General features: G+C 32.8%; 1 protein-coding gene across 3 annotated transcripts in view; it reads right to left on the bottom strand.

Moving 5' to 3' along the window:
- Positions 1 to 1,910: 1,910 nt before the first annotated feature.
- Positions 1,911 to 26,028, bottom strand: part of NBEAL1 (neurobeachin like 1) — a 177,491-nt gene continuing 153,373 nt past the window's right edge. Inside the window, exons 48-55 of one of the 3 annotated variants that reach the window (XM_042995091.1) lie at positions 20,767 to 20,876; positions 19,514 to 19,686; positions 18,422 to 18,516; positions 15,399 to 15,515; positions 14,801 to 14,962; positions 13,504 to 13,652; positions 11,774 to 11,909; positions 1,911 to 9,320 (exon numbers count right to left, since the gene is read on the bottom strand). In XM_042995091.1, coding sequence (XP_042851025.1) covers positions 9,219 to 9,320; positions 11,774 to 11,909; positions 13,504 to 13,652; positions 14,801 to 14,962; positions 15,399 to 15,515; positions 18,422 to 18,516; positions 19,514 to 19,686; positions 20,767 to 20,876 — 1,044 coding nt within the window. In that variant the 3' untranslated portion in view covers positions 1,911 to 9,218. Of the gene's footprint in view, positions 9,321 to 11,478; positions 11,910 to 13,503; positions 13,653 to 14,800; positions 14,963 to 15,398; positions 15,516 to 18,421; positions 18,517 to 19,513; positions 19,687 to 20,766; positions 20,877 to 26,028 lie in introns of those variants that run through there. The other 2 variants (XM_015540971.2, XM_042995092.1) reach the window with 2 other exon arrangements.

The following is a 26,028-nucleotide window of genomic DNA, read 5'->3' as shown; positions in this document are numbered from 1 at the left end:
TAATGAAAATTTAGATTGTCTTCTCAAATAAAAGTTCCTGATGACCCACATACTCCCTTTCAGATGTAAATTCTGATAGTTTTTAAGCTGTCAATGTCCATTTTCAACCTGTTTGACACTGTTCAAGTTCTCATTAAACACATTCTTATGTGTTTTCCCATATGTAAATGCCTCTGTGATGTCGCTTTAAGTATTCTGACTAAAGATGCTTAAATAGGATTCTGCAACTATTGTTCTAGGTTAAATAACTAAACCCATCTTTACTTCTCTTTAATCATCATGCCATATGCATAGGAATGACTTGGAACACTATTTTCTTCTGAGAATCCATGATTTTTTGAAAATTTATTCTGACAGAGTGTGCCAACAGGGGAGGGGAAGAGAGAGAGGGAGAGAATCCCAAGCAGGCTCCACACTGTCAGCACAGAGCCCAACGCAGGGCTCAAACCCACAAACTGTGAGATCATGACCTGAGCTGAAGTCAAGAGTCAGACACTTAACTGACTGAGCCACCCAGGCACACTTGAGAATCCATGATTTGTTAAATGATTTGGGACATAAGTTAAAGTTGAATACTGTAAGAAGGCACTTACTTTCAAAAAAGAAGTTTCTATCACTAGATCATGAAAAATGCTAATTCACAAATTTTTTGAGGCCTTCCTCTCACTCTCCAATTTCTGCAAAGTTACAATTGAACCACTTTTGAAGGGACACTTTCTATTGTTGTTGTTGTTGTTGTTTTAATTTTAAAATGTTTATTCATTTTTGAATGAGATAGGGAGACCCAGAATCCGAAGCAGGCTCCAGGCTCAGAGCTGTCAGCAAAGAGCCTGACACAGGGCTCGACCCCATGAACCATGAGATCATGACCTGAGCCAGTCAGATGTTTAACCAACTGAGCCAGCTAGGTGCCCCTGACACAACTTTAGAAAATGCACCAAACATACTGTGAGGTAAAGAGTTTTACAAGTATTGAATAGACTGTCAAAATTATTCTAATATGTTTAGTAGTGAAAAAAGTAGTAAAAAAATTTCATAATAAAAGGTTTCAAAAAATGGTTTAGGGGCGCCTGGGTGGCTCAGTCGGTTGAGCGTCCGACTTCGGCTCAGGTCATGATCTTGTGGTCTGTGAGTTCCAGCCCCGCATTGGGCTCTGTGCTGACAGCTCAGAGCCTGGAGCCTGCTTCGGATTCTGTGTCTCCCTCTCTCTCTGGCCCTCCCCCGTTCATGCTCTGTCTCTGTCTCAAAAATAAATAAACATTTCAAAAAATGGTTTAATTTCTCATCAAATGAATGATACATAGTGAGAAAATATAACTCCAGTATAATTGCATAAAATAAATACATCTGTTTGATGCTTGGTATGGCATTATTGACTTCTTTCAGAGAAGCAAGGCAGTCTTACTATTTTTTTTTAATGTTTATTTATTTTTGAGAGAGAGAGAGCATGAACAGGGGAGGGGACAGAGAGAGAGGGAGACACAGAATCTGAAGCAGGCTCCAGGCTCCAAGGTGTCAGCAAAAAGCCAGAGGCGGGGCTCGAACCCACGAACCATGAGATCATGACCTGAGCCGAAGTTGGACTCAATGGACTGAGCGGCCCAGGTGTCCCAAGGCAGCCTTAATTAAGCCTTTAAATAACATGGCTTTGTCCTGTGACTAAAAGTGTAGTATCATGCAAAGATGGTATTAGGCTACAAAAAGGTTAATGTTCATTTCTGTTGTGTCGTTACTCTAGATCTAGAAACAAAAGTACTAAAAACCTTAAACTACTAAAAAAGTACTAGAACAGAGCTTAGAATTCTGTTTTATTATGGATTAAATTTTATTAACCCTAACAAACACAGGAGAATTAGGTCAACATTTAGACTGTCAAAAGTTGATGAATAAAAGATTTTAATTATATGAAAGGAAATAAAAGTTTTAAAAAACTCAGCTCAATGTATTATTTAACTACAAATGGAAATCTCTTATGATCATTAACCGAGGGAGGAAAACGTAACTATGTTTCTAGGGAGATTTATAACCAAAGGCTTAATATCTGTTTTATGTATGACAAAAACTGGTCAATTAACATAATCTTTATCTTGTACACATAGGACTACAGAAGAGATTCTCAACGAAAGAAGCAGTGATTACTGCTTAACAAAAACTGTATTCAATCCCTTGCCCAAATAATTTAGCCATGGCTAAGTTCTAATCAGACCATGAAGTGACAATTACAGATAAACTGAAGAAAGTAACATCATTTTTTTATTTGATTTAAACCCATTTAATACACAAAGCTAATGTATTATGTACAAAATAAATGTACATTCTTAAAAGCTTTAGAATACAAATTTCCAAAGGACTAAAAAAAGTGCAAAATTCTCAATTATCTTCAATCATGCTATACAGAAACAAATATTAGCTCATATATACACACTGAAAAATTTTAAAACAGCACTCAATGTAACAAAATAAAATATACAACTTATATATTTAATCTTAAAAGGATGAGGAAGCAAAGAATGTATTGCACCAAATTAACAGTAACTTCATTTTAATGAGAAGACTAATCAAAATTTACACATTTTTATTAAATCTAAAATTTTCTCAACTTTAAGACCACTTTTTTTGGCATACAAATATTGAGTCACAGTTTGCAGTCAATAATTAGATATAAATAAGGCTTGATATTCTTTCTCATGGTCAATTCCAGTAATATAAATGAGAAGGACCATTTTATGATAACTACACAACTTTCTGAATTCCTTAAATATTTAAGTAGCAGCACGATTTGCAAGTGTTTTTTTTTTTAAACAATTCCGAATTTTCAGCTATCCTCCTTTATGTGCATATATATGCATTCAAGTCACTGTCACCATCTGTGATAACACTGAAATGTTCCTGTTTAATCTGGGTTCCAGAAAAACTGACATGAGACAAACATATATGTTTGATAGTTTTCTGTCTTAATCGATTCATTTCTGTAGCAAAGCATCTGATAGAAAAGGACTGTCTAGCTAGATCTCTGCTTACTTTTTGCTAATTGTTTTACTCCAACTATATAAAAAGCGTACAACTGGGGAAAAGAAAGCCATACTCAAGAGTTTCTGAAGACAACAGAGCAGCCATACAGTTTTGTAAGTTTTTCTTACATAAAGCTAACTATAAAATAAACAGTATCCAAAGATATTTTTGGTGATAGTATTTCTGAATCACAGAAAACAGTAAAATGCAGAATATAGAAGAAAAAGTCTAAAATGTAAAAGATCTTTGATAGTAAGATCTTTGCTGTAATATGCCATAATTTTGGAAAAAGGTAGACCTATTATAAATATTTAAAAAAGCAATCAAAACCCCAGAGGAAGAAATAGTTATTCTCTTTAATCCCTATATAAAAAATTAAGAGGCTGAATTTTTTCAGTTAAGTGTGACAACTGGTATCTCCTTACCAGAACCATTTTCTGAAGTACTTATTGATTAATATAATTTTAGCATTCTGAAGAGCAAAATGGCGGCCATCACAGATAAGTTCTTTTCCTTCAAAATGCAAGATGTGCATATGTTGAATTTGTAGGTTGAGCCCCCTAAGTCTTAAAACACATTGCTTGGATGGTGTGGGAAATATTTCCAAGGGAAGGAACATAAAAAATAGCATTTTAATATTACCTAGTTAATACACTGGCTATCAGAGAACCTCTGGTTTTAATACATATTAAGTTGAAAGATATTATTGCCAAAAATAAAATTTTAAAACGTCCACTTGGAATAAGACTTTTAAAGTTTTTATTTAAAACAACAAAATATAATTTTATTTTTCAACCCTACCTAAATCCTAACTTGTTTTTTGTTCTCAAATTACAATGCTACATTGGAATAAGGAGATAATCATTTTGTATGTTCAAAAATAGTTATAAATTTTAAATAATGTGACAGCCATTATATTATAAGTGAAAACACACAAACAAACACACCCCAAACTCCATTAATAGTCAACTTTGAAAACTGAATGGGTAATTCTTTCAATGACGTAACTGTGCTGTTGTTAGTGTTATTATGGTAATATTTACAAAGTAAGTTTCCAAGGAAACATTAAAACTATACCACAGAAAACAAATGTTAGATTAGTAACTTTCTACTTGTTCCTTTGAATTTTCAGTTCTTAAGATTATAGGCATTAAGACAAAAGTAAACGCGGTTGATTTCTGTCCTTTTATTTTTTACTACAGCCATTTGCTTCATAGGTCAAAATCCTGTTTAGAATCACCCACATGTAACAAATATCAGTGAGATAACCTAAGATATGTCTGATGATTTATACAATCTAACCAAAAAATGTATAATATAGCCACTTTTACACAGGTTCTTATCCTGAAGAAAATCATGTAACTCCTATATCTAGGATGGCCTTATATTTTTAATGTAGAAAATTGCATTGTTTCCAATATATGCCTAAGTATCTTAAATGTCAATGCTTTCTTTTCTGAAATACTAGGACTTTTTATATGAAAAAAATTAAAGATTATTTCCATAAAGTCATTAGAAGTACTTAGGGAATATATATACCCAATGCTTTTTAATTAGAAAAATTATATCATTTCCTTTAAGGCTATAAGAGATCCAATTGTATTTTTAAACCTAGCATTTTGTAAATCATGCTTTTTATTGATACTTGAAAATGTTACCAAATTCAAATATGCAAAAATATTCACTAACAGTCACTAGGAACTAATATAAGCAAACAGCATATCTTTTTTGTTGGAACCACTATTAGTTAGAATATTCAAATATGACAGGTTTGAAGAAAATTATAAGAATGATGCAACTGAAAAGGAAATTTGGTTGTTGTGGTGGCAAGCAAAATGAAGATAGGAAAGCCATTCCAAGCAAATTTTAGACAAAATGTTTCCAAGGACAATGATTAAACCTAGTTTCATATAAGCCTGTGAATATGCAATGATTCCTAAAAATGGATGGATATAATTTCTATAGCAGAAAATATTTTAAGACAATATATAAATTCTGGGATAATTTTTTTTTGTACCAAGAGATTCAGAAAGTCCAGAACAGTGCCTAAACTTCTGTGTGTGTGTGTGTGTGTGTGTGTGTGTGTGTGTGTGTCTATCTATCTTCATGGACAAGTCTGATCTACAATCTCAATGAAGAAACATTGGCTTAGAAAATGCTGGATTCAAATTAAAGAACTAAAGTTGTGGCCAACATTTTAACAATATTGAAATGATGACTGGTAACACTGTACTGTTGTTGCAACAATGTCATCAGAAAAAGCACCACCAGGACTCTGATACAGAAAAACTCTTCAGAACAATGTTCTGGATGGGATCAAATTTAAAGCAAAGCAAATGGTGGGTACATACGATAAACGAATTAGGCAAAAAAGAATACTGAGAGTGGATATTTGTTGAGAGTGATAAATATTTAAGACTGGCTACTTACTGGGAAAGAACAGAGTCAGTGGATGAAAGGAACAGTAAATTAGGACAAGCTAGGAGTCTGGCTGATAGAGGAAAACAAAGGATTAGATTTAGAAAAGAAAAATAATTTATTTCATTTCTTATATCAAAAATTACATCCTACAGACAGGTTTAAGAATTAATGGAAGACAAATTTACTGATGTATTTGAAGAGACCAACCTTCACTCACTCGTACACATACCCTATGATGGTACATATTATCTAATATTTATGTTTAATATAGTCCATGTACTTGCATCTTTTCATTGGAAAGGTGATAAAGACAATGCTACTCATTTCGTGAAAGTAAATATATAAAAGGAGTTAACCTCTTTAAATCTAACTAGAAGATTTTCATGAGTGATTTCTTTGGTCACAATATAAAATACACTTCAGGACAAAGGCCATGTGTCGATCATCATTAAATAAAAATCTGGTATTCAAGTTAAAATTTTCTCTGCTTACTCCTATTCAAGTAAAATATAAAAAAAAATCTTAGCTTAAGATTTAACTTTCAAATCTGAATTCTAATTAATTATGAGGGTACACTTATTGCTTCAGAAATGTAAAAGTAACTTTCAATACCAGTCTCTTAAGGATAATTGTTGTATGCCTAACAGAAAAAAAGGAAGCCTCACTGATGTTTCTTGCTGATGACACATGAATATCTGGCATTTTTCTCTCTGACAAAAGGCTGTGACCTAAAAAAAAAACCACTGTGACCTAATGGAAGTTAATAGATAGACACTTAATAATAGCTGACACAAGCTTCCTAGGCTTAAAAAAGATTTTAAACCAATTGGACAAGCTTTATTTTTATATACTTTTCTAATTCCCATGCCCTGATCTATTTTTCCTTCTCTCCTCCAATTTTATCTAAGTAATGACAGAATACTGATTGGAGAGTTGAAAATCTGCTTTATTTTCTAAATGAACACAGGTATTATATGCTTTAATATTTTAAATCTCACTTTCTAAAAGTAAAATTATTATTTTAGTATAAATCTCTTCCTATCACAGGATGCTGAGATTTTTATTTCCATCATTATTACCAGTGTCAAGAAACAAAAGCAGATGAAAGTTTCTTTAGACAACAAACTTCATAGCAGCCAAGTTGAGATACTGTATTTATCAACTGAAATGTCTACTTGTTATTCCATTTTCATCACACTGTTGTTCACTTCTCCCATTATATAAGCAGAAACCGTTTCTATGGATAACATCTAAATACACCAGAATCCCCAAAGTATATCTTTTCAGTGATTTTATCTGGTCATTTTTTGAATTAATTCAGTGGGCTACACTGTTTAAAAGAGGTTTATATTATTCAACTAATGGTTCTACGTTATTTGTTTAATAGATAAAGTTAACTTCCAGTCCTTTAGACTGTTGCTAGTATTATCAGATTTTCCCCAAAATCCTACATTTTTGGTTTTCACTTTTTTGGAAAAAGTAATATAAGGAAGAATTCCATAGCTCTAAACATCTATTGTTAGTCTAGGTAGGATATTTATTTTACTGTGAACAAAGGGTCTTCTATTTGTGATATAAAATGAATACTGCTTGTTTGGTTCTTCAATCTAAAAAGCAGCAAAGTAAAACACCATAAATTTAGGAATTTTTCCCTGGTAATTTTAAAACATCATAAATTTAGGAATTTTTCCCTAATAATTTCAGTTAAACTTCTTTGTAACTTTCCAAAATAATTCTAAAACCATTATTAAGTAACCTTAAAATAAAGAAGGCAACACTATACCACAGTCAATGGATAAGTAAGCAAAAGAAAAATTTCCAAAGTTTTGATTCAGAAAAGTTTTTTTAAAAATTAACATTTAAAATACCCCAAATCAATCATGTTGGTTTTGCTGACTTGAAGCCTTCTAAAAAATGTAATAGAAAAAATAAAATGAAATAAATAGAAGCAATAAATTCAATAAATCATAATTATCTTTACTGATTTGAGACATTTTCATCACAAATTCCTGAAACCCTTAAAAAGGAAATCTTCACATTTATATGTGCTCTATTTTATACTTGCTGCACCAGTTTGTTTCAGTGTTACTTATCTAAAACATGGTTTTTTGTTTTTGTTTTCACTGAATAAAACAGAGGATTTTAAATAATTGTAAAGAAAATTCTTCTACAAATTTTTATTAGTCCTGACTTGAACAGATCATATCTATTCAAAAAGCTTCCCTAAACAGAATCCTTTACTTCTCATAAATTTTTTACTCATTCACAGAATTATAAAGAAAAGGGTAATAGATACTGGGGGCAACAGAAGAATTGCAGAGGGAAAGGTTCTCAAAGATTCCATGGAGAAGAGAATTGGCTGTAAGGAAATCTGTGATTTGTGGAATAAAAAGGAATATTATTTTATAAGAAGCTATTATTATCTTTTTTCCCCCTTCTGATCAGAAACCCCTTTATGAAAGCCACACACTCACTCACTCCTGAAAAAAAAACTGCAGTTAACACACAGAATTTCCACACAATTTCAGGGGATTCATAAATTACCCCAAACCCGTGGTATCTCAGATTAAGGACACTTGTAGTTGTAAAAGCTCTCTGACCTAACTCAAAAGGATGACCTTATAAAAGCACTAGGCTTATCAACCACTTTGAATTCCAAAATAAATTTATCAGCATTTTACTTTAAAATTTCGAACAGTAAAACATAATGTAACACTTAACTATGTATAGTAAAATTAATTATAATCTTAAAAGTTATACATAACATGAAATAGAAACGTGTCTTTAACAATTACTATGTCTAAGTGACTACTTTAATGATGCATTATCTTTTTAATTCATGTATCAATCACATGGAAGTTCTAGGTAAAAATGTTAATGTATTTGGGTATCATTGCTAACACTTCTAATTATTGGGGAAACACAGTATTTGCTTAGTAAAGAATAAACCAAGAAATTTTGAACTTTGCAGATAATAAACTATGCTACTTAAAGGATCCAACTGTCAAAATCATAATCAGCATTTTTCCTTAATTGTATTACTAATGAAATACACCTGCAAAATATATCTCAGCTTCTCTTATTCCTACTCAACCTTTATTATTTAAGCATATAATAATACATTTCAATAAGTTCTCATTAGTAATATGCTAGCGGTAGTGGAATGACCCAATGTACCGGTTTCAATAGTCTTATAGTCAACTTATCATGAAAACCTGGAATTTACACTGAGTTCTGAAAATCTAAGTGTGCAACAGATGCCTTTAAAATATTACCTCCAATCAGGAGTTCCATAAATAAACTGATATATTTTTAAATATGGTGGTCAGTAAATAGGAAAATGATTAACTAAAGAATATATTAAAAGCCATGTCTCTCAACTGTCCCATCATCTGTACTATTTTATTAGAAATACCTTAAATTTTGTTGTTTGGAATAATAAGGGAATCATATGGTATTTCTTTATTTTTTAGAAGTTTTTTTTTTTAATGGATCTAATGATCTTTAGGAATGAACCACAAATCTAATTCAAATGTATTTTCTCAAATCCACCTTAGTGTAGACCAATAGTCAATACAACTGGATTTAATATTAACCAGAAATTTTTAAAGTGGCTAATAATACAACCTATGCCTTTATACACATTGCATATTCAATTTTGATAATCCCTAAATGATTTTCAGTGATAAAAGCCCTGAAACATTCAGATAGTTGAGAGATGCGGTTAAAGTGACAAAGCAATAAATCAAGTTTCAGTTATCCATGACAGAAGATGGAAATAGTAATCACTTGGAATCTTGAGTATTATATTCAGTTTCTCCAGCTGAAATCTGGCTGAGCCGCTTGCTAGATCCCCACAATTTTCGAGAAAGCTGACCTGAACGCATCTGTTTAAGGTAATCCAGAGAAATGAACAACAGATGTGATTAAGAAAAAAAGAAAGAAAAAAAAGAAGTGAGACTGATATATAAGACACTGATTTTGTAGGATGCAGAATGTAAGAATGTAAGTTTTGTTAGCAGAATCATTCATATTAACATTTTAATGATTCTTGATTAATAATAATTAAAGAAAGGCTTCTCTATACCAATTGTCTTTCAACTGAGAAAGGTCTAATGCCAATGTGTAAATTTTAAAATTAAATGTCCCAGTTTGTCCAAATTATCAGTCCTTTTCTTTATAAATTAAAGAAATATATTTCACAGTTCATTAAAATAATCTTCTGAATTTTACTTTAGCTAATAAGACACATAATTTTGAGGATTTTCTCCTTTTATATTTAAAGTACTATTGATGCTAATCACAAGGATAATAAGGAAGTACAATAATGTTCTGATGGAAACAAAATAATTTTAGAGTATTTTGATATAAGAATTTCAAAAAATGACATTTAGCAACAAAATGATAAAATATAATTTAGAGAACAAGTATAGCATAAGCTCTCTGAAGGTGAGAATCACATTTGTTCACCATTAAATTTGTACCACCTAGCACGCTTCTCAGCACATAACAATTATTAATTAAATATTAATCCAATCGGTAAATAAATGCCCCTCTAAAAGTGCTTATAATTCTAGGTAAGGCAAAAAAGAATCCATGTGGGACACATTTCTCAAACTAACAATATGACTTGTTGGAATTACTTTCCCAAGTATAATCTATTTTTTATTTGTCTGCCAGCCTTTTTTAATGGTTACCCTCCTCTAGGGTACATTTATTAAAGGGATAAAAAAAAAAAAAACCAAGCCTCATGCAAAGACACTTTAGCATGCTTGTTTTGCATTTTCATTTCCAGAAACATGATTTCCATTAATCTATTATCACTTTACCATATGATTAATAAACATGAATTTCATACTGACAGTGTAATATACAAAACTGATACATGGCTTAAAGTACACATTAATCAAGACTTTGATCTTTTATGATAAATTTAGATCTTTACATAAAGATCTTTTCATAACTAAAGCTTTAATCATACTGTCATATGGAATTATATCTTAATTATGCAAGATTCTAAGTATTTGATTATGTACTAAAGTAGATCCATACTTCAACTGATACATCCAAAGATGTAAAACAGATAAAAAATACTTTTATTCCAAATCTGCACACAATTCAGATTCTATGTGTTGTAGACTACATAAAACTTTCAAGGAGGACAAAAAACTTACTTAATAAACAGTACAAAACACTGATTTAAGCCTACAAAATGAAGTTGCTTAGGCGTTTTTGTTCCAATCGATTTTTAAAAGAAAAGTGTGTGCACATAATGGTCACTTCATATAAAAAAATTCAGTAAAATCAGAAACTGAAAAATTACTTAAGGTGGGGAGATGCAGGCAAATTTAAAGGGCACTTGAGTAATCCACAGAAAGTGAAACATACTCAAAGAGAAAAAATGCCTAAAATGTTTTAAATGTAAGTGAAATACCAAGATACAGACTTGCTGACATTCTTTGGGGGACTGTTACAACTGAAGGTAAATGGTGCTATCACTTTAATTTAATAAGACCTCTCTTTTGTTATAATAATATCCTGAACAGGTATAAGAACTGATGAAAACTTAGCAAAAAGGTTCCTATGATCCGTGGTAGATTTATTAAAAGCAGTGACACTGTGTTATTCACTAATGACTCCCCTTGAAACAACTACTACAGATGCCATATTTTAGATTTCTCAGAAAAGACTGATGGTATCAATAAAAATTGATAATGCTTAATTTGACTCTATGTAATACAATTAACTTTCTAACAGAATCACTATATTACTTGGAGTATAGCCACCAAGTTTTTTAAGGAACAGTGTCAGATGTATGATATCTGAATGTTCAGTAATTGATAAACCACTGGCAAATAAATTTACAGTAACTACAGGAAACTCACCGAGAATTAGGATATTATATGGGGATATCTGTAGTTCCAAGTAAAAAAATGATGCTTTTACAAAAGGATAATTGACATACAGTCATACTGGTATTTATTGAAATTAAAGTAAATAGTTTTATTGTTTGAGCCTGTATTTAATTTTTTATAAAGGCTCTTATTTATTAAAAATCCAAGTCGTGTCTTGAATCTAGATTTGGAAAGACAGAAGATAAAAGAACTTTCTTATTCATTTAGAGGACAGAAACTGTCAAATGTATGCCTTCAATTGAAGCATAATATAAACATCACTCTTGAATACTAGCTTTATCGCCTTTTCATTTACTGCCCTTTGAAAAATCAAACTTGGTTAATTTGTTCATCCATAATGGAGACTTCTGATTCAGCTGGAACAAAGGAGAACCAAAGGAATCCCCAATAGTACGGGAAAAGAAGTTCTTGATGCTATGTTTTACCTCAGCTGGCTTGCCAACACCCACTACAATCAATTTGCCATCTTCTAATCCTACAAGAATATGGCTGTATTCTTTGGTTACACAAACACAGTGGATAGGCATCCGCATGGCTAATGGATTCATGCTGAGATTCAAACTAGAAAAGAAAGAAAACACACACACATAATTACATGGATACATAACGTATTCATGGAATTTAATACCTGGAAGATAATTTAATGATCACCTGGTTCTCCATTCTAATTTTACAGATGTGTAACTTAGATTCAGAAAGGTTGAACGGCTCACACAAGGGCCTACATTATAGCATTACTTAAAATACTTAATCTATCTTTTCTCATTCTCAATATCTGTTTTTCTTCTAACTATATATACAACCAAATATATATATTTTCTCTTCTAACCAAAATCTTCTCACTAAAAGATTTTCATCTTGTTGATTAAAAAGCTAAAACAGTGTGCATGTGTTGGGGGGTAAGGTCAATAAAATCGGTCTATTTGCCTTGTCTTAGAAGATATATGTATAAATATATAATATAAAATAATACATAATATTTAAAACCATAAATATATGGTTATGATATAAAAACATAACTCAACTATGGAAAATATCCATGGCTTTTAGGATTACAGAATGAAGAACCCTCTGAAGTACATACTGTGTTTAGACTAACCTGCTACAAGACCTGATTTGAGATTCTCTTAATAATACCCTGAGTAAAACAAAATGTTGGAAAGATATGATTCAAATAGGGATTCAGTGCTCTTCCACAGGAGAAAGAATGACAAAAATGAGAAGAGAAATACAAAAACAGGGACGGGTGTTGGTACAGAAATGATTCTGACATGAATGTGGTAGAGCACAATGGATCAGGAAATGATTTATAAGAAAGGTTTGGGGGGAAAAAAAAAGAAAAGAAAAGAAAGGTTTGGGAGGGGCCAAGATAGTCTCAGTAGTGTAAATAAGCCACAATAAATTTTTTAAAAATGGAAGAAAAGAATGTATTTGGGCATAACAAATACAAATACAGGAAATAACAGTGCTTTGTATACATAAACTAGTAAATACGAAGAATACAAAGCTCAAAAACGTATCCACTATTTAAACATCCTTTCCCTTCACTTTAATAACAAAACTCCCCACCCATTTTACACACACATACACACAATCATGAACACATACATTAGCCTTAAAAATACCTTAGTTTTTTTTTACCCCAATTAAAAAAAAAATTAAACCCTAACTTTAGTTTGTAAAAATTCAAACTATAATTGAACAAATTTCCAAATCCATAATCGAGGCTTGGCACTATGAAATTTTTTTTCTGTTTTTTAAAAAATTTTACTTGTAGTAAAATATACGTAACATAAAATATCCTACATTTTAAAAATGTACATCTATATTTCACTTACTAATCCAGAAATTCTTTAGCTTTCTCAATTTTTTTCAGAGTTACCAAAAAAAAAGACATGTTCATAATAAATGATAAACCAAAAGATTAGAAATCTTTGATTCCTGATTTCCACTCTAGGCTGAAAGTATTACTACTTTTTCTTTTCCTTTTTTTTTTTTTTTTTAAGATTTTATTCTTTAAGTAATCTATACAACCAATGTAGGGCTTGAACACACAACCCCAAGATCAAGAGTCACATGCTCCATCAAGTGAGCCAGCCAGGTGCCCTATTACCACCTTTTCTTAAGCGAGGTTTCAACAATTCTTTTTATTTACCTGTGGAGATCTCTTATGGACAGGAAACCTTGTAAACTGCCCGTGATAATGTGTTCTCCAGTGATACACAGATCTGATATCTGTTCTGTCAGGACTTGAGACCCTAAATACTTGCCATTTACAGAAAACAGATGTAGTGCACTCTTATCCTATAACGATTAGATGAAAACAATTTAATGATCTCAAAATTTAATGATTTAATGATTTCAAATTTAATGTTGAAATAAACATACAGTTATGTATAAAGAGAGCGTGTAGACAATATTACTAAAGTGATTTTAAATCAGAAATAATTACATACTTTAAGAAAATATTTAATAACTAAATAATTGCTAAGTAAACAATATTAAACAAGAACTCTCACCCCTCCAAAAGAATTAAAACCTCATCCAGTCTAAAAAACCCCGCATTCTTAACATAAAACAAAAAGATTCTCTTAACTTTTTTAAAGCTATAAGGTTTTTTTTTTTTTTTTATTTAACGTTTATTTATTTTTGAGAAACAGAGACAGAGAACGAGCAGGGGAGGGGCAGAGAGAGAGGGAGACATAGAATCTGAAGCAGACTCCAGGCTCTCAGCTGTCAGCACAGAGACTGACATGGAGCTCGAAACCATGACCTGTGAGATCATGACCTGAGGTAAAGTCAGTTGCTTAATTGACTGAGCCACCCAGGTGCTCCCCCCTCCCTTTTTTTTTGAGAAAGAGGGAGATAGAGGGAGCATGTGTGGGGGAGGGGCAGAGAAAGAGGTAGACAGAGAATCTGAAGCAGGCTCCAGGCTCTGAGCTGTCAGCACAGAGCCTGATGCAGGGCTCAAGCTCACAAACCATGAGATCATGACCCGAGCTGAAGTCAGACACTTAACTGACCGAGCCACCTGGGTGCCCCTGTAAGTTTTTTTGTTTTTTTTTTTTGACCTTTTAAGTAATCTCTACACCCAATGTGGGGCTCAAACTCACATCCCTGAGATCAAGGGTCTCATGTTCTATCAACTGAGCCAGCCAGGTGCCCCAAGATTCTCTTAGTTTTTAAATAGCTTTATCATGGAAAGAAAAATAAACGTGATTCATGGCTTGTTTTTTCATACCCAGGCTGTACAAAAAGAATTTAATTTGGTTATAATTTCCACTTAAGTTTATGAAGTCCCACATAATCAGAAATTCTTTTTGAAATCATGTATTATATAAGTCCATATAAATCCCTAAAACAAAATAATATCTCATAAATACAGTATAATATGGAAAGGAAAAGATGGGCTTATAGATAGTCTAGCCCTACTGTATGAAACTGTTATATACCTTGAGATTGGTCTTTTCCTCAATGGTGGAATAGATGACAATATGTCCTTCCCAAGATATCGCCAAATTAGGAACAGTGAGGAGTAGAGAACTCTCGCAAGGTGGTCGTAAAGTCCTCATGTACTGACCTTTCTGAATGGTATGTATAATCACAGTGCCATCCTACACAGAAAGTATTAGAATATGAAAAAGAAACAGAACAACAAAAAAAGAAAGAGGGCCAGATAAATAAATACAGGAAAGGAACTTAGAAAATGATTATTCTACCAAGGCACATGTACCTTAGGAAAAATTTCAATCTTGAAATTTGAAATAGTCTTTTATTTCATAAAATGCCCTCTTTCCTTAACTTATAAGGCCAATAAAATCCCAAAATAGAATCCAGTCTGTTTAAGTTTCTTCTTTCTGGATTAATCCTACTTCTGCAAGTCGTACACAAACAATAAAGAATTTCTATGCTTTTACCAATTCTAGAAAAAAAATTATTTTTCCAATTTTAGCATATGTGCTTCTAAAGCAAGCATGAAAAAAATTTAAATTTAAATATTGTTTCACAATTTGTAGAAAAAACTAGCATTTCTTAAAGGTGAAATCTTACCCTTGATCCTGACACTGCCATGTCAAGTTCAGTGCTGATGCCAACACTCAATACCTCATCAGTGTGTCCATACAGAATCTGAAAGGGTTTCGATGCTAAGCCCACGGGAACACCTCCCTAGTGTTAAAACATAGAAACAAAGGTAATTTTCTAGTCGGCTATTTTCTACAAAAAGGCTTATACTATATTTAAATTGTCTAATCACAAACTAATATTGCAAAACAAGTTCTTACTACTGCATCTATTTATAGTAATATTCATTCTTGTGTTTTTCCTTGGATTCCTAAATTATTCCTGGAGAATTCCCAAATTCTCAGCCCCTTTTGAGGCTCTAAAACTTAAGCAGGTCCCAGGCTCTGAGATGTTGGCATAAAGCCTGACACGGTGTTTGAACTCACAAACTGTGAGATCATGACCTCAGATGAAGTCAGACACATAACTGACTGAGGCACCAAGGTGTTCCTATATGGTTTTATTATAGGAATTCCAGAATGGTTCAAACCTAGGAGAATTTTCAACATAATACATTAAGAGAAAATAAGAGAAAAACTACAAAAAAAATAAGACAAACTGTGAAAAATAGCTAAAAAGGACATTATGGGAACTACTAGCAAAATTAGAACATGAACTGTGGATTAGATAACTATATATATTATATATTGTATAGGTGTTCTGATTTTGATAACTGAACTGATTATATGTAAGAATGACTTGTTCTTAGAAAATATACACTAAAGTGTTTAGGGGTAAACGAACACAGCATCTTTACTGAGAGAGAGAGAGGGCAAGGGCAAAGGGAGAAAGACAAAGGATCCAAAACAGGATCTGTGCTGAGAGCAGAGAGGCTGATGTGAGGCTCAAACCCACAAACCACAAGATCATGACCTGAGCCAAAGTCGGAAGCTTAACTGACTGAGCCATCCAGAGGCCCCAATATCTACAACTTTTAAATTGTTAAAAAAAAAAAAAAAAAAAAAAAGATGCTGGGAGCAAAAGACATTAGGAGAGAATAATAAGACAAATGCAAAAATGTACTATTTTTGTAACTTTTCTGTAAACTACTAAAAAGCTACCAAAAGAAAAAAAAAATCAGAAGGAAAGTAACTACTTAAATATCAAAAAAAACCCCACAACCCAACAGCAATGTATGGTGAAATGCAACAGCAAATGGTATACTAAATGGCACAATGGTGAAGGCACTTTCATCAAAATCAGACATAAGACAGGGATACTCAGTATAATTTTCTTACTCTATTACACTAGCTAATAATGTAATAAGATAAAATGAAATCATTTTATTGGAATCATTATATTGGAAAAGATAAAGACATCCACTTTTACTTTCAGATCATATGATTATATATCTTATCTACTTTGTTATCAGAAAACCTAAAAGATACTAATAATTATAAGAGCTGGATAAGAAGATTTGGTAAACCAATTAGATAACTGTATAGAAATCAATAGCTTTTTTTTACACTAGCCATAATCATTTAGAGTAAAAGTGATTTAGGGGTGCCTGGGTGGCTAGGTTGGTGGTTAAGCATCTGACTCTTGATTTCAGCTCAAGTCATGATCTCACAGTTCATGAGACTGAGCCCTGTGCACTGGGCTCTGTGCTGATAGTGAAGAGCCGTTTCGGGATTCCCTCTCTTGTCTCTCTCTGCCCCTCCTCCAGCTTGTGTGTGCTCTCTCTCAAAATCAAAAAGAAGTAAAAGTGACTTAAAAAGTCCCTTCAAAATAGTAATAATACGATAATCAGAAATAAACTTAAATAGGGGTGCTAGGGTAGGAGACACTGGTTAAGCGTCTAACTCTTGACCTCAGCTCAGGTCATGATCTCATGGTTCGTGAGCTTGAGCCTCACATTGGGCTCTGTACTGACAGTGCAGACAGAGCCTGCTTGAAATTCTCTCTCCCTCTCTCTGCCCCTACCCCACTCCCGCTCTGTCAAAATAAACTTAAAAAAAATTTTTTTAAAGAAATAAACATAAACAAGTACAGAACCTAATGGAAAAAAATAATTAAAAGATTTTGTTGAAAAACATTAAAAAAAGAACAGAAACAAATATGGAAAGACATGTCCTATTTCTGGATAGGAATGATTATAAAAATGCCAATGCATACCAAATTAATATATAAATTAAATATAATTTCATCAAGACTAAGAGATTTGTGAGGAAGATATGGTTGAAATATTTTTTAAGTTCATATGGAAGAATAAATACTAATATAAGACTAGCTGAGAACATTTTTTGTAAGGAAACATAGTGAGAGGAGATTTGTTTTACCAAATATTAAAATGAAAATATTTTGGTGTTGCTATAGAAACAAAATGGCGAATCTAGAAGAAGATCCAATTCAGTAGGTAGTCATTTATGCTGGCATAAATGACTTTCCACTGAAAGTAAACATAATAATACATTTTAATATTCTATATTATTATAGAATATATATTACATACTCTATATATTCTATCATATATATCTATTTTTTTCTAGTTTATCTTTATTTTTGACAGAGAGACAGAGCACAAGCAGGGGAGGGGCAGAGAGAGAAGAGAGGGAGACACAGAATTTAAAGCAGGCTCCAGGCTCTGAGTGGTCAGTACAGAGTCCGATGCGGGGCTTGAACCCACGAACTGCGAGATCATGACCTGTGCTGAAGTCGGACGCTTAACCGACTGAACCATCCAGGCGCCCCTATCATATATATCTATATATTATATATATAATACTCATATTCTCTATTATAAAAAGAAAAATTAATTACCAAAGGATTGAAGATTAAAATGTAAAAAAAAAAAGTTAAGAAAAATATTATAAGAAAATTTTTAGGTAATTATTTTAATAAATTTGAAGTAGAAGAAAGCCTGTCAAGTAGAAAATCTAAAAGCCATAAAAAAGACACTTTACTTCCTTGAAGCAACATCATAATGAGTATAATATGGCTGATAAAAATTATAAATCTGTAATTTCTAGTAGTCCCACCAGAAAGGAAGATTATTTAAATGTGTAACTAACCTGTTGTATTATTTGCCATATCATACATGTAGTGTCTCTCGAACCAGAAATCAAATGTATTCCACAATAATCTGTAGCTAAACAAGTAACAATATCTGTAAGAAAAAAGGAATTACAAAAAAATGAAATGGCATGGTTTTGCTGGAACAGAACTAAAAGGGCAATTTTAGTTCATGGTCAAACTATTACTAAATTGGTTGTTCTATCAGGAGAAATGTAGGAATGGCAATGGAAAAGCACTGGGGAAGAATAACACAGGAAACAAGCATTTCTAAACTCATGTAGAGAATCTTTCTTTGAGGTCACCCAGCTTTGAGAGTTAAGAGTACACACGGGGCAGGGAAATGTCCATCAGAGTCCTGCTAGTGGGTTAGGAGGCTTGAAATGGATCCCCAGGTAGTTTTGATAGGCCTCTCTGCTCTCTTACTCTCTCATCCCATTTACCTTCTACTCCCATTAAGAACTGAAATCCTGTGGAATATATGCCCCTAATCAAAAAAGTACATATTACACTGCAAATTCACACAATATAAAATACATTTCTACTAAAAGGTAAAAACCTGAGCTAAGTGGCATCTCAGGAGCCACTGGTACAGAATTAGTAGCAGACTCCCATTTCCCTTTTGTAATAGGTTTATCAGGAGGAAATCTACACCATGTCTTATTCTTATACTAAAATGAACAGCCTAAGAAGTACCAGGTTAAACCACATTCAATAATTTACCTCTTTCATGCCTAACTATAACTAAGTAATAGGGCAGGTGATGTCTTCTTCAACAACGACAGATTTTTTTTTTTAAGTTTTGTCTTAAAATTCTTACTTGTATCAACCAATTTTTTTAAAAAAGGCTTAGCCTAACATCTTTCAGATACTATGAAGCTGTATTTAATTTATATGGTATTTAGTATACCCCAAAACATTAAATACTCTTAAAGAAAGCATATAATGTTCATAACATTGCTCTATCAAAAAAAAGTTCACTCAGCTTCAAAGGTAAATATTAATGTTTTTTATAAGGAGGATGTACTACTTTTGTAGTTAGAAGACACAGGGAAACATTGCTTTTTTGGGAGAAAAAAGTTAACACTTACCCATGTGTCTAATATTGTGTGAGATAGTTTTGCCTTTTGTAAGTGACATCACTTGAATGCTATTATCCCAGTGTCCAGCACTGAAAAGCAACTTTGCATCATGTGATACTATGAATAGCTTAGAAGTTATTTCCAGCCCTGGAGCAAAAGGACCATTCATACTACGCTGAGTTCTGTAAACATAATTAAATATTAGACTTTTCCATAAAAGACCATTTACACTGATATCAACTATTTTTTTAAATCTCTTTAAAAAAGAAATAAAAATAAATCTCAACTGTTCAACTGAAATGACCATTAGTGAATGATAAAGATTTTCAGAAAAAATTAATCTTATTCATATTTTTCATCAAATAAAAATATACATAATAATAATCTCAAGGGTTAAACTAAAGAAGTTGAGACTGGTGAAGGTGTGAAAAAGATTTAAATCTTGTCTTTCAAAGCCAATTTAGTAAGATTGTCGATTCTGTAAAATGTAGTATCAAACTATTAAGCACAAGAAGGATATGACAGGATGAGGAAAGCTGGAAATCAACTCAAACCAGAAATCTACCTCATAAGCAGTTAAATGTGTATCAAACAATATTCATGAAGATAATTCTTCACTCAAACCAAAGCAAGCATGTTGGTTTTATCTGTTTCCCAGTGAACTAACTGTGAACTCAGTCAACCCAGATTTTGCAGAAAGATACAAAGAAGTGATTGCACTTTAGCATGCATACAGAGAATGAGGGCCAATTCTGACAGTTCAGCTCTAGAATTTTATTATTCAATATCAATATGCTGAAGGTATGCTTTGTGCCAAACACAAAGAGTACTAAGACCTATGTGGGATAAGAAGGAAAAAAGACATTGCTCCTAATAAACAGCTCAAATAACTCTGAGTAAGGGAAACATCACTTTAACTTAAAATGTAACCTTTGGATACTTAACAAATTAAGGTAAATAATAAATTCTTCTTATATAAAACACATAAGGCTTATTTATAAACAACACTGTACAATAAAAATAAAATTAAGCCTCAAAATTATTGCTAATAATTTGTTTCCCTATGATATTATATAAGTTGTTTTATCCTTAAACCAGTATCAAGTCAGGAAGAGGGAAAGAACAAAAGAGAGAAGGAGAGAGGGAAGAAAATCTGGAGGTCTACTGTATTACTATCAAAATGACACCAATCAATCTAGTTGTTTTTCCTGGCAATAAGGTACCAGCTGCACCTGTTTTGCTTTAAATGTTCATTTACTTACTTTGGATTTGTCACAGTTTGATCTTTGATGAATGTAAAGTAATTAGAAATGTTTCTGTCATAAGGCAGCCATCCATGGGTTCCAACAACATAATTCATGCTTACTGTTATCTGGAAGAGAACATATGAAGACAAATATGAAATAAAAGATTAAAGAAAGCAGCACAGAATAACCAAATGCTCACATGATGTTAGCATTTATCATTTAGGGAGTAATGTGGGATTGTGTACTTAAAACACAAAATTCATTAGTCCTTTTTAAGATTTATTTTTAAGTAATCTCTGAACTCCACGTGGGGCTTGAAATCACAGCCCCAAGATCAAGAGTCACATGCTTTGCCAAATGAGCCAGCCAGGCATCCCTCATTAATTACATCTTAATTCTTAAAAAGAGTAGTCTTAATACTAATAAAGTCTTAAGTCTAATAAAGTCTTAAAATGGAAAAAGTCATTTCTTATTTTTATTTTTTATGTTATTGCAAGAAAAACTGTCCAATGAATCTTTTTTTAGTGAGAGAATTTTTGTCATTTCTCAAACTGTATTAGCATTTTAGTTGGCAGTCAGAAGAAATTAAGGGTCAAGTCTTACCATAAAAATACGACATATTATATATAATTTAGAACATAAATCAGAAGTACAATTTATGACAAATTGTTAAGAAGGTCTCTCATCTTAGTGACAGTAAGAGTGAACGTTGTTTTAAAAATGAAAAACTGGGGCGCCTGGGTGGCTCAGTCAGTTGAGCAGCCGACTTTGGCTCAGGTCATGATCTCGTGGTCCGTGAGTTCGAGCCCCGTGTCGGGCTCTGTGCTGACAGCTTGGAGCCTGGAGCCTGGTTCATATTCTGTGTCTCCCTCTCTCTGACCCTCCCCTGTTCATGCTCTGTCTCTCTCTGTCTCAAAAATGAATAAACATTAAAAAAACAAAAAATGAAAAATGAAAAACTTCCCCCCCCTTGATTATAAAACAGATTAAAAAAAAGATAACTTAAAGAAATGCAGGTATTAAAGGTGAAATCATAAGGATTCCACCATTGAAAAGCACTTTCATTTTCTTTTGTTTATCTTTCTAGATGTTTTTCCTAAACAAACACACAATATGCGTAATTAGAAAGGTAAGTCTAATTCTGGAATCTCTACTGTTCACTATGCTATACTCTGTTTTTATAATTTGTACCTGACAAAATGAGAATAAGACATACCTAAGTTTGGTCCATGTGCCTGTCCCAGATCCAAGATCCTTTACTAGCTAGTTCTATGACTTCGAGCAAATTACCTTTCTTTTTTTAAGATTTATTTATTTTTGGGGTGCCTGGGTGGCTTAGTTGGTTGAGTGTCCAACTTCAGCTCAGGTCATGATCTCATGGTCTGTGGGTTCAAACCCTGTGTTGAGCTCTGTGCTGACAGCTCAGAGCTTGGAGCCTGCTTCCAATTCTGTGTCTGCCTCTCTCTCTGCCCCCCACCCCCCTGCTCATGTTCTCCCTCTCTCTCTCTCTCAAAAATAAACATTAAAACAAAAAGATTTATTTATATTTGAGAGAGCGAGCACAAATGGGAAGGGCCAGATAGAGAGGGACCGAAGACCCTAAGTGGGCCCTGTGCTGACAGCAGTGAGCCTGATGCAGGGCTTGAATTCACGAACCATGAGATCATGACCTCAACCAAAGTCTGACGCTCAACTGACTGAGCCACCCAGGTGCCCCTGAGCAAATCAGCTATGAATTGTAGTTTCTAAACTATAGGAAGGAAATAATAATGGTGCCCATCTAACAGGATTATTAGTGCCCATCTAACAGGATTAAATTACAAACTTCGTGTAAACTACTCACTAACATCTCCCGCATCTATACCTTCCTCAATTCTGTATTATTTCTCATTTTTATTACTTATACTGCCTTATGATATATTGTAATATCTAATAAGATGTTACATCCTATTTTTCTGGTACAAAATTTTCTGGTATTAGGACACCTGGATGGCTCAGTCAGTTGAACGTCTGATTTTGGCTCAGGTCATGATCTCACAGTCCATGAGTTCAAGCCCTGCATCGGGCTCTATGCTGTCAGCTCAGAGCCTGGAGCCTGCTTGGGATTCTGTATCTCCCTCTCTCTCTGCCCCTCCCCCAATCGTGCGCGTGCTCTCTCTCTCAAAAATGAATAAATGTGGAAAAAAAGATTAAAAAAATAAAAATAATAAAATGTTCTAGTATTTTCACATCAGAATTACAGCTAACTACTTGAACATTGCTATGAAACTAGAAGAAAACCACAAGAAAAACATCTGGAAAGACCACAAATACATGAAAGCTAAATAACGTGCTACTAGGCAATGAATGAGTCAACCAGGAAATAAAAGAAGAAATTTAAAAAATACATGGAAACAACTGAAAATGAAAATACAACAGTCCAAAACCTCTGGGATCCAGCAAAAGTGGTCCTAAAAGGGAAGTACAAAGTAATACAGGCCCACCTCAAGAAGCAAGATCATTTATATAAATAATAAGAATCTAACCTTATACCTACAGGAGCTAGAAAAAGAACAGTAAATGAATCCTAAAGCAAGCAGAAGAGGTGAAATAATAGATTAGAGCAGAAATAAAAGATATAGAAACTAAAAAAACAATAGAACAGATCAATGAAAACAGGAGCTGGTTATTTGAAAAAATTAATTGATAAACCTGTAGTCATACTATTCAAAAAGAAAAGAGAAAGGACTCAAATAAATAAAATCACAAATGAGAGAGGAGAAATAACAACCAACATCACAGCAATACAAACAATTATAAGAGAATATTGTAAAAAACTATACCCCAACAAACTGGATGATCTGGAAGAAACAGATAAATTCATAGAAACATATAAATTACCAAAACCGAAACAGGAAGAAACAGAAAATTTGAACAGGCCAATAACCAGCAAAGAAACTGAATCAGTAACAAAAATAACTCCCAACAAACAAAAAACCCATGACCAGATGGCTTCACAGGCAAATTCTACTAAATATTTAAAAAAGAGTTAATACCTATTCTTTTCAAACTATTCTAAAAAAACAGAAAAAGATGAACAACTTAATTTCATTCTATGAGGCCAGCATTATCCTAATCGCAAGACCAAATAAAGATACCATATAAAAGAGAAATATAAGCCAATATCCCTGATGAACATAGATGCAAAAGTTCTTTAAAAAATACTAGCAAACCAGATCCAACAGAACATTAAAAAAAAAAAACATTCACCACAATCAAGCTGGATATTCTTGGGTTGCAAAGGTGGCTCAATATTCACAAATCAACCAACATGATACATCACATTAATAAAAGAAAGGAAAAGAACCATATGATCATTTCAATAGATGCAGGAAAAGCATTTGGCAAAGGACAACATCTATTTATGATAAAAATAAATGGAAAGATACTCCATGCTCATGGATTAGAAGAAAAAATATTTTTAAAAAGTCATACTACTCAAAGCAACCTACAGTTTTAATGCAATCCCTATCAAAATGTCAACATCATGTTTTCACAGAACTAGAACAAACAATCCTCAAATTTTTATGGAAACACAAAAGAGAAAAGCAAAGCTGGAGTCATCACAATTCCAGACTTCAAGTTATATTACAAAGCTGTAGTAATCAAAATAGTATGGTACTGGTACAAAATAGACCCACAGATCAATAGAACAGAACAGAAAACCCAGAAATGAACCCACAACTATATGGTCAACTCATCTTTGATAATGCAGGAAAGAATATCCAATGGGAAGAAGAATATCTCTTCAGCAAATGGTATTGGGAAAACTGGACAGTTACATGCAAAAGAATAAAATGGGACTACCTTCTTATAGCATACACAAAAGTAAATTCAAAATGGGTTAAAGACTTAAATGTGAAACCTGAAACCATAAAAATCCCACAGGAGAACACAGACACTAACTTCTTTGACATTGGCCACAGCAACTTCTTTCTAGATATGTCTCCCGAGGCAAGGGGAACAAAAGCAAAAATAAATTATTGGGACTTTATCAAAATAAAAAGCTTCTGCACAGCAAAGGAAACAATCAACAAAACTAAAAGGCAACCTATGGAATGGGAGAAGATATTTGCCAAGAACATATCTCATAAAGGTTAGTATCCAAAATATATGAAGAACTTAATAAAATGGAACACTCAAAACACCAAATAAACCAATTAAAAAATGGGCAGAAGACATGAATAGACATTTTTCCAAAGAAGATACACAGATGGCCAACAGACACATGAAATGCTCAACATTACTTATCATCAGGGAAATGCAAATCAAAACTACAATGAATTATTACCTCACACTTGTCAGAATGGCTAAAATCAACAACACAAGAAACAAGAGGTGTTGGTGAAGATGTGGAAAAGGGGGACCCTCCTGCACTGTTGGTGGGAATGTAAACTGGTATGGCCACTCTGAAAACAGTATGAAGTTTCCTCAAAAAGATAAAAATAGGACTACCCTGCCATCCAGCAACCACACTACTAGGTATTTATCCAAAGAATACAAAAGTACTAACACAAAGGGATACAAGCACCCTGATGTTTATAGCAGCATTATCTACATACCATAACCAAATTATGGAAATAGCCTAACTGTCCATCAACTGATGAATGGATAATGATGGAATATTATTCAGCCATAAAAAAGAATGCAATCTTGCCATCTACAAAGACATGGATGGAGCTAGAGAGTATTATGCTAGGTGAAATAAGTCAGAGAAAGACAAATACCATATGATTTCACTCATATGTGGCATTTAAAAAACCAAAGAGCAAAGGGGGAGAAACAGATAGAGGGAGAGAGGCAAACCAAGAAACTATGGAGACCAAACTGATGGTTAGCAGAAGGGAGATGAGTGGGGAGATGAGTGAAATAGGTGATGGGGATTAAGGAGTATACTTATTGTGATGAGCACTGGGTGATGTACACAATACTATATTATACACCTGAAACTAGTAGTATACTGTATGTTAACTAACTGGAATTTAAATGAAAACTTAAACAAATTTTTTGACTCTAAACATTGACCAAAAGCAAAAAATAAATCAAGACACATTGACAGAAAAAAAAGAAGTGTATTACAGTTAACTACTTGAAATAAAAGCTGTGTATCTAGAAGATACATTTTTTATACTCAGTCAAAATAATTCCATAAAAATTGTCTTTATTATTTAAAAAGTCTTTAATTTTTTTTTATTTTCTCATTTTTTAAAAACGTCTATTTATTTTTATTTTTGAAGG

Source organism: Panthera tigris, chromosome C1 (genome assembly GCF_018350195.1).
Source record: "Panthera tigris isolate Pti1 chromosome C1, P.tigris_Pti1_mat1.1, whole genome shotgun sequence".
Classification (NCBI taxonomy): Eukaryota; Metazoa; Chordata; class Mammalia; order Carnivora; family Felidae; genus Panthera; species Panthera tigris.
Note: the sequence above shows the minus strand (reverse complement) of the source record. Positions and strands in the feature narration are given on the sequence as shown.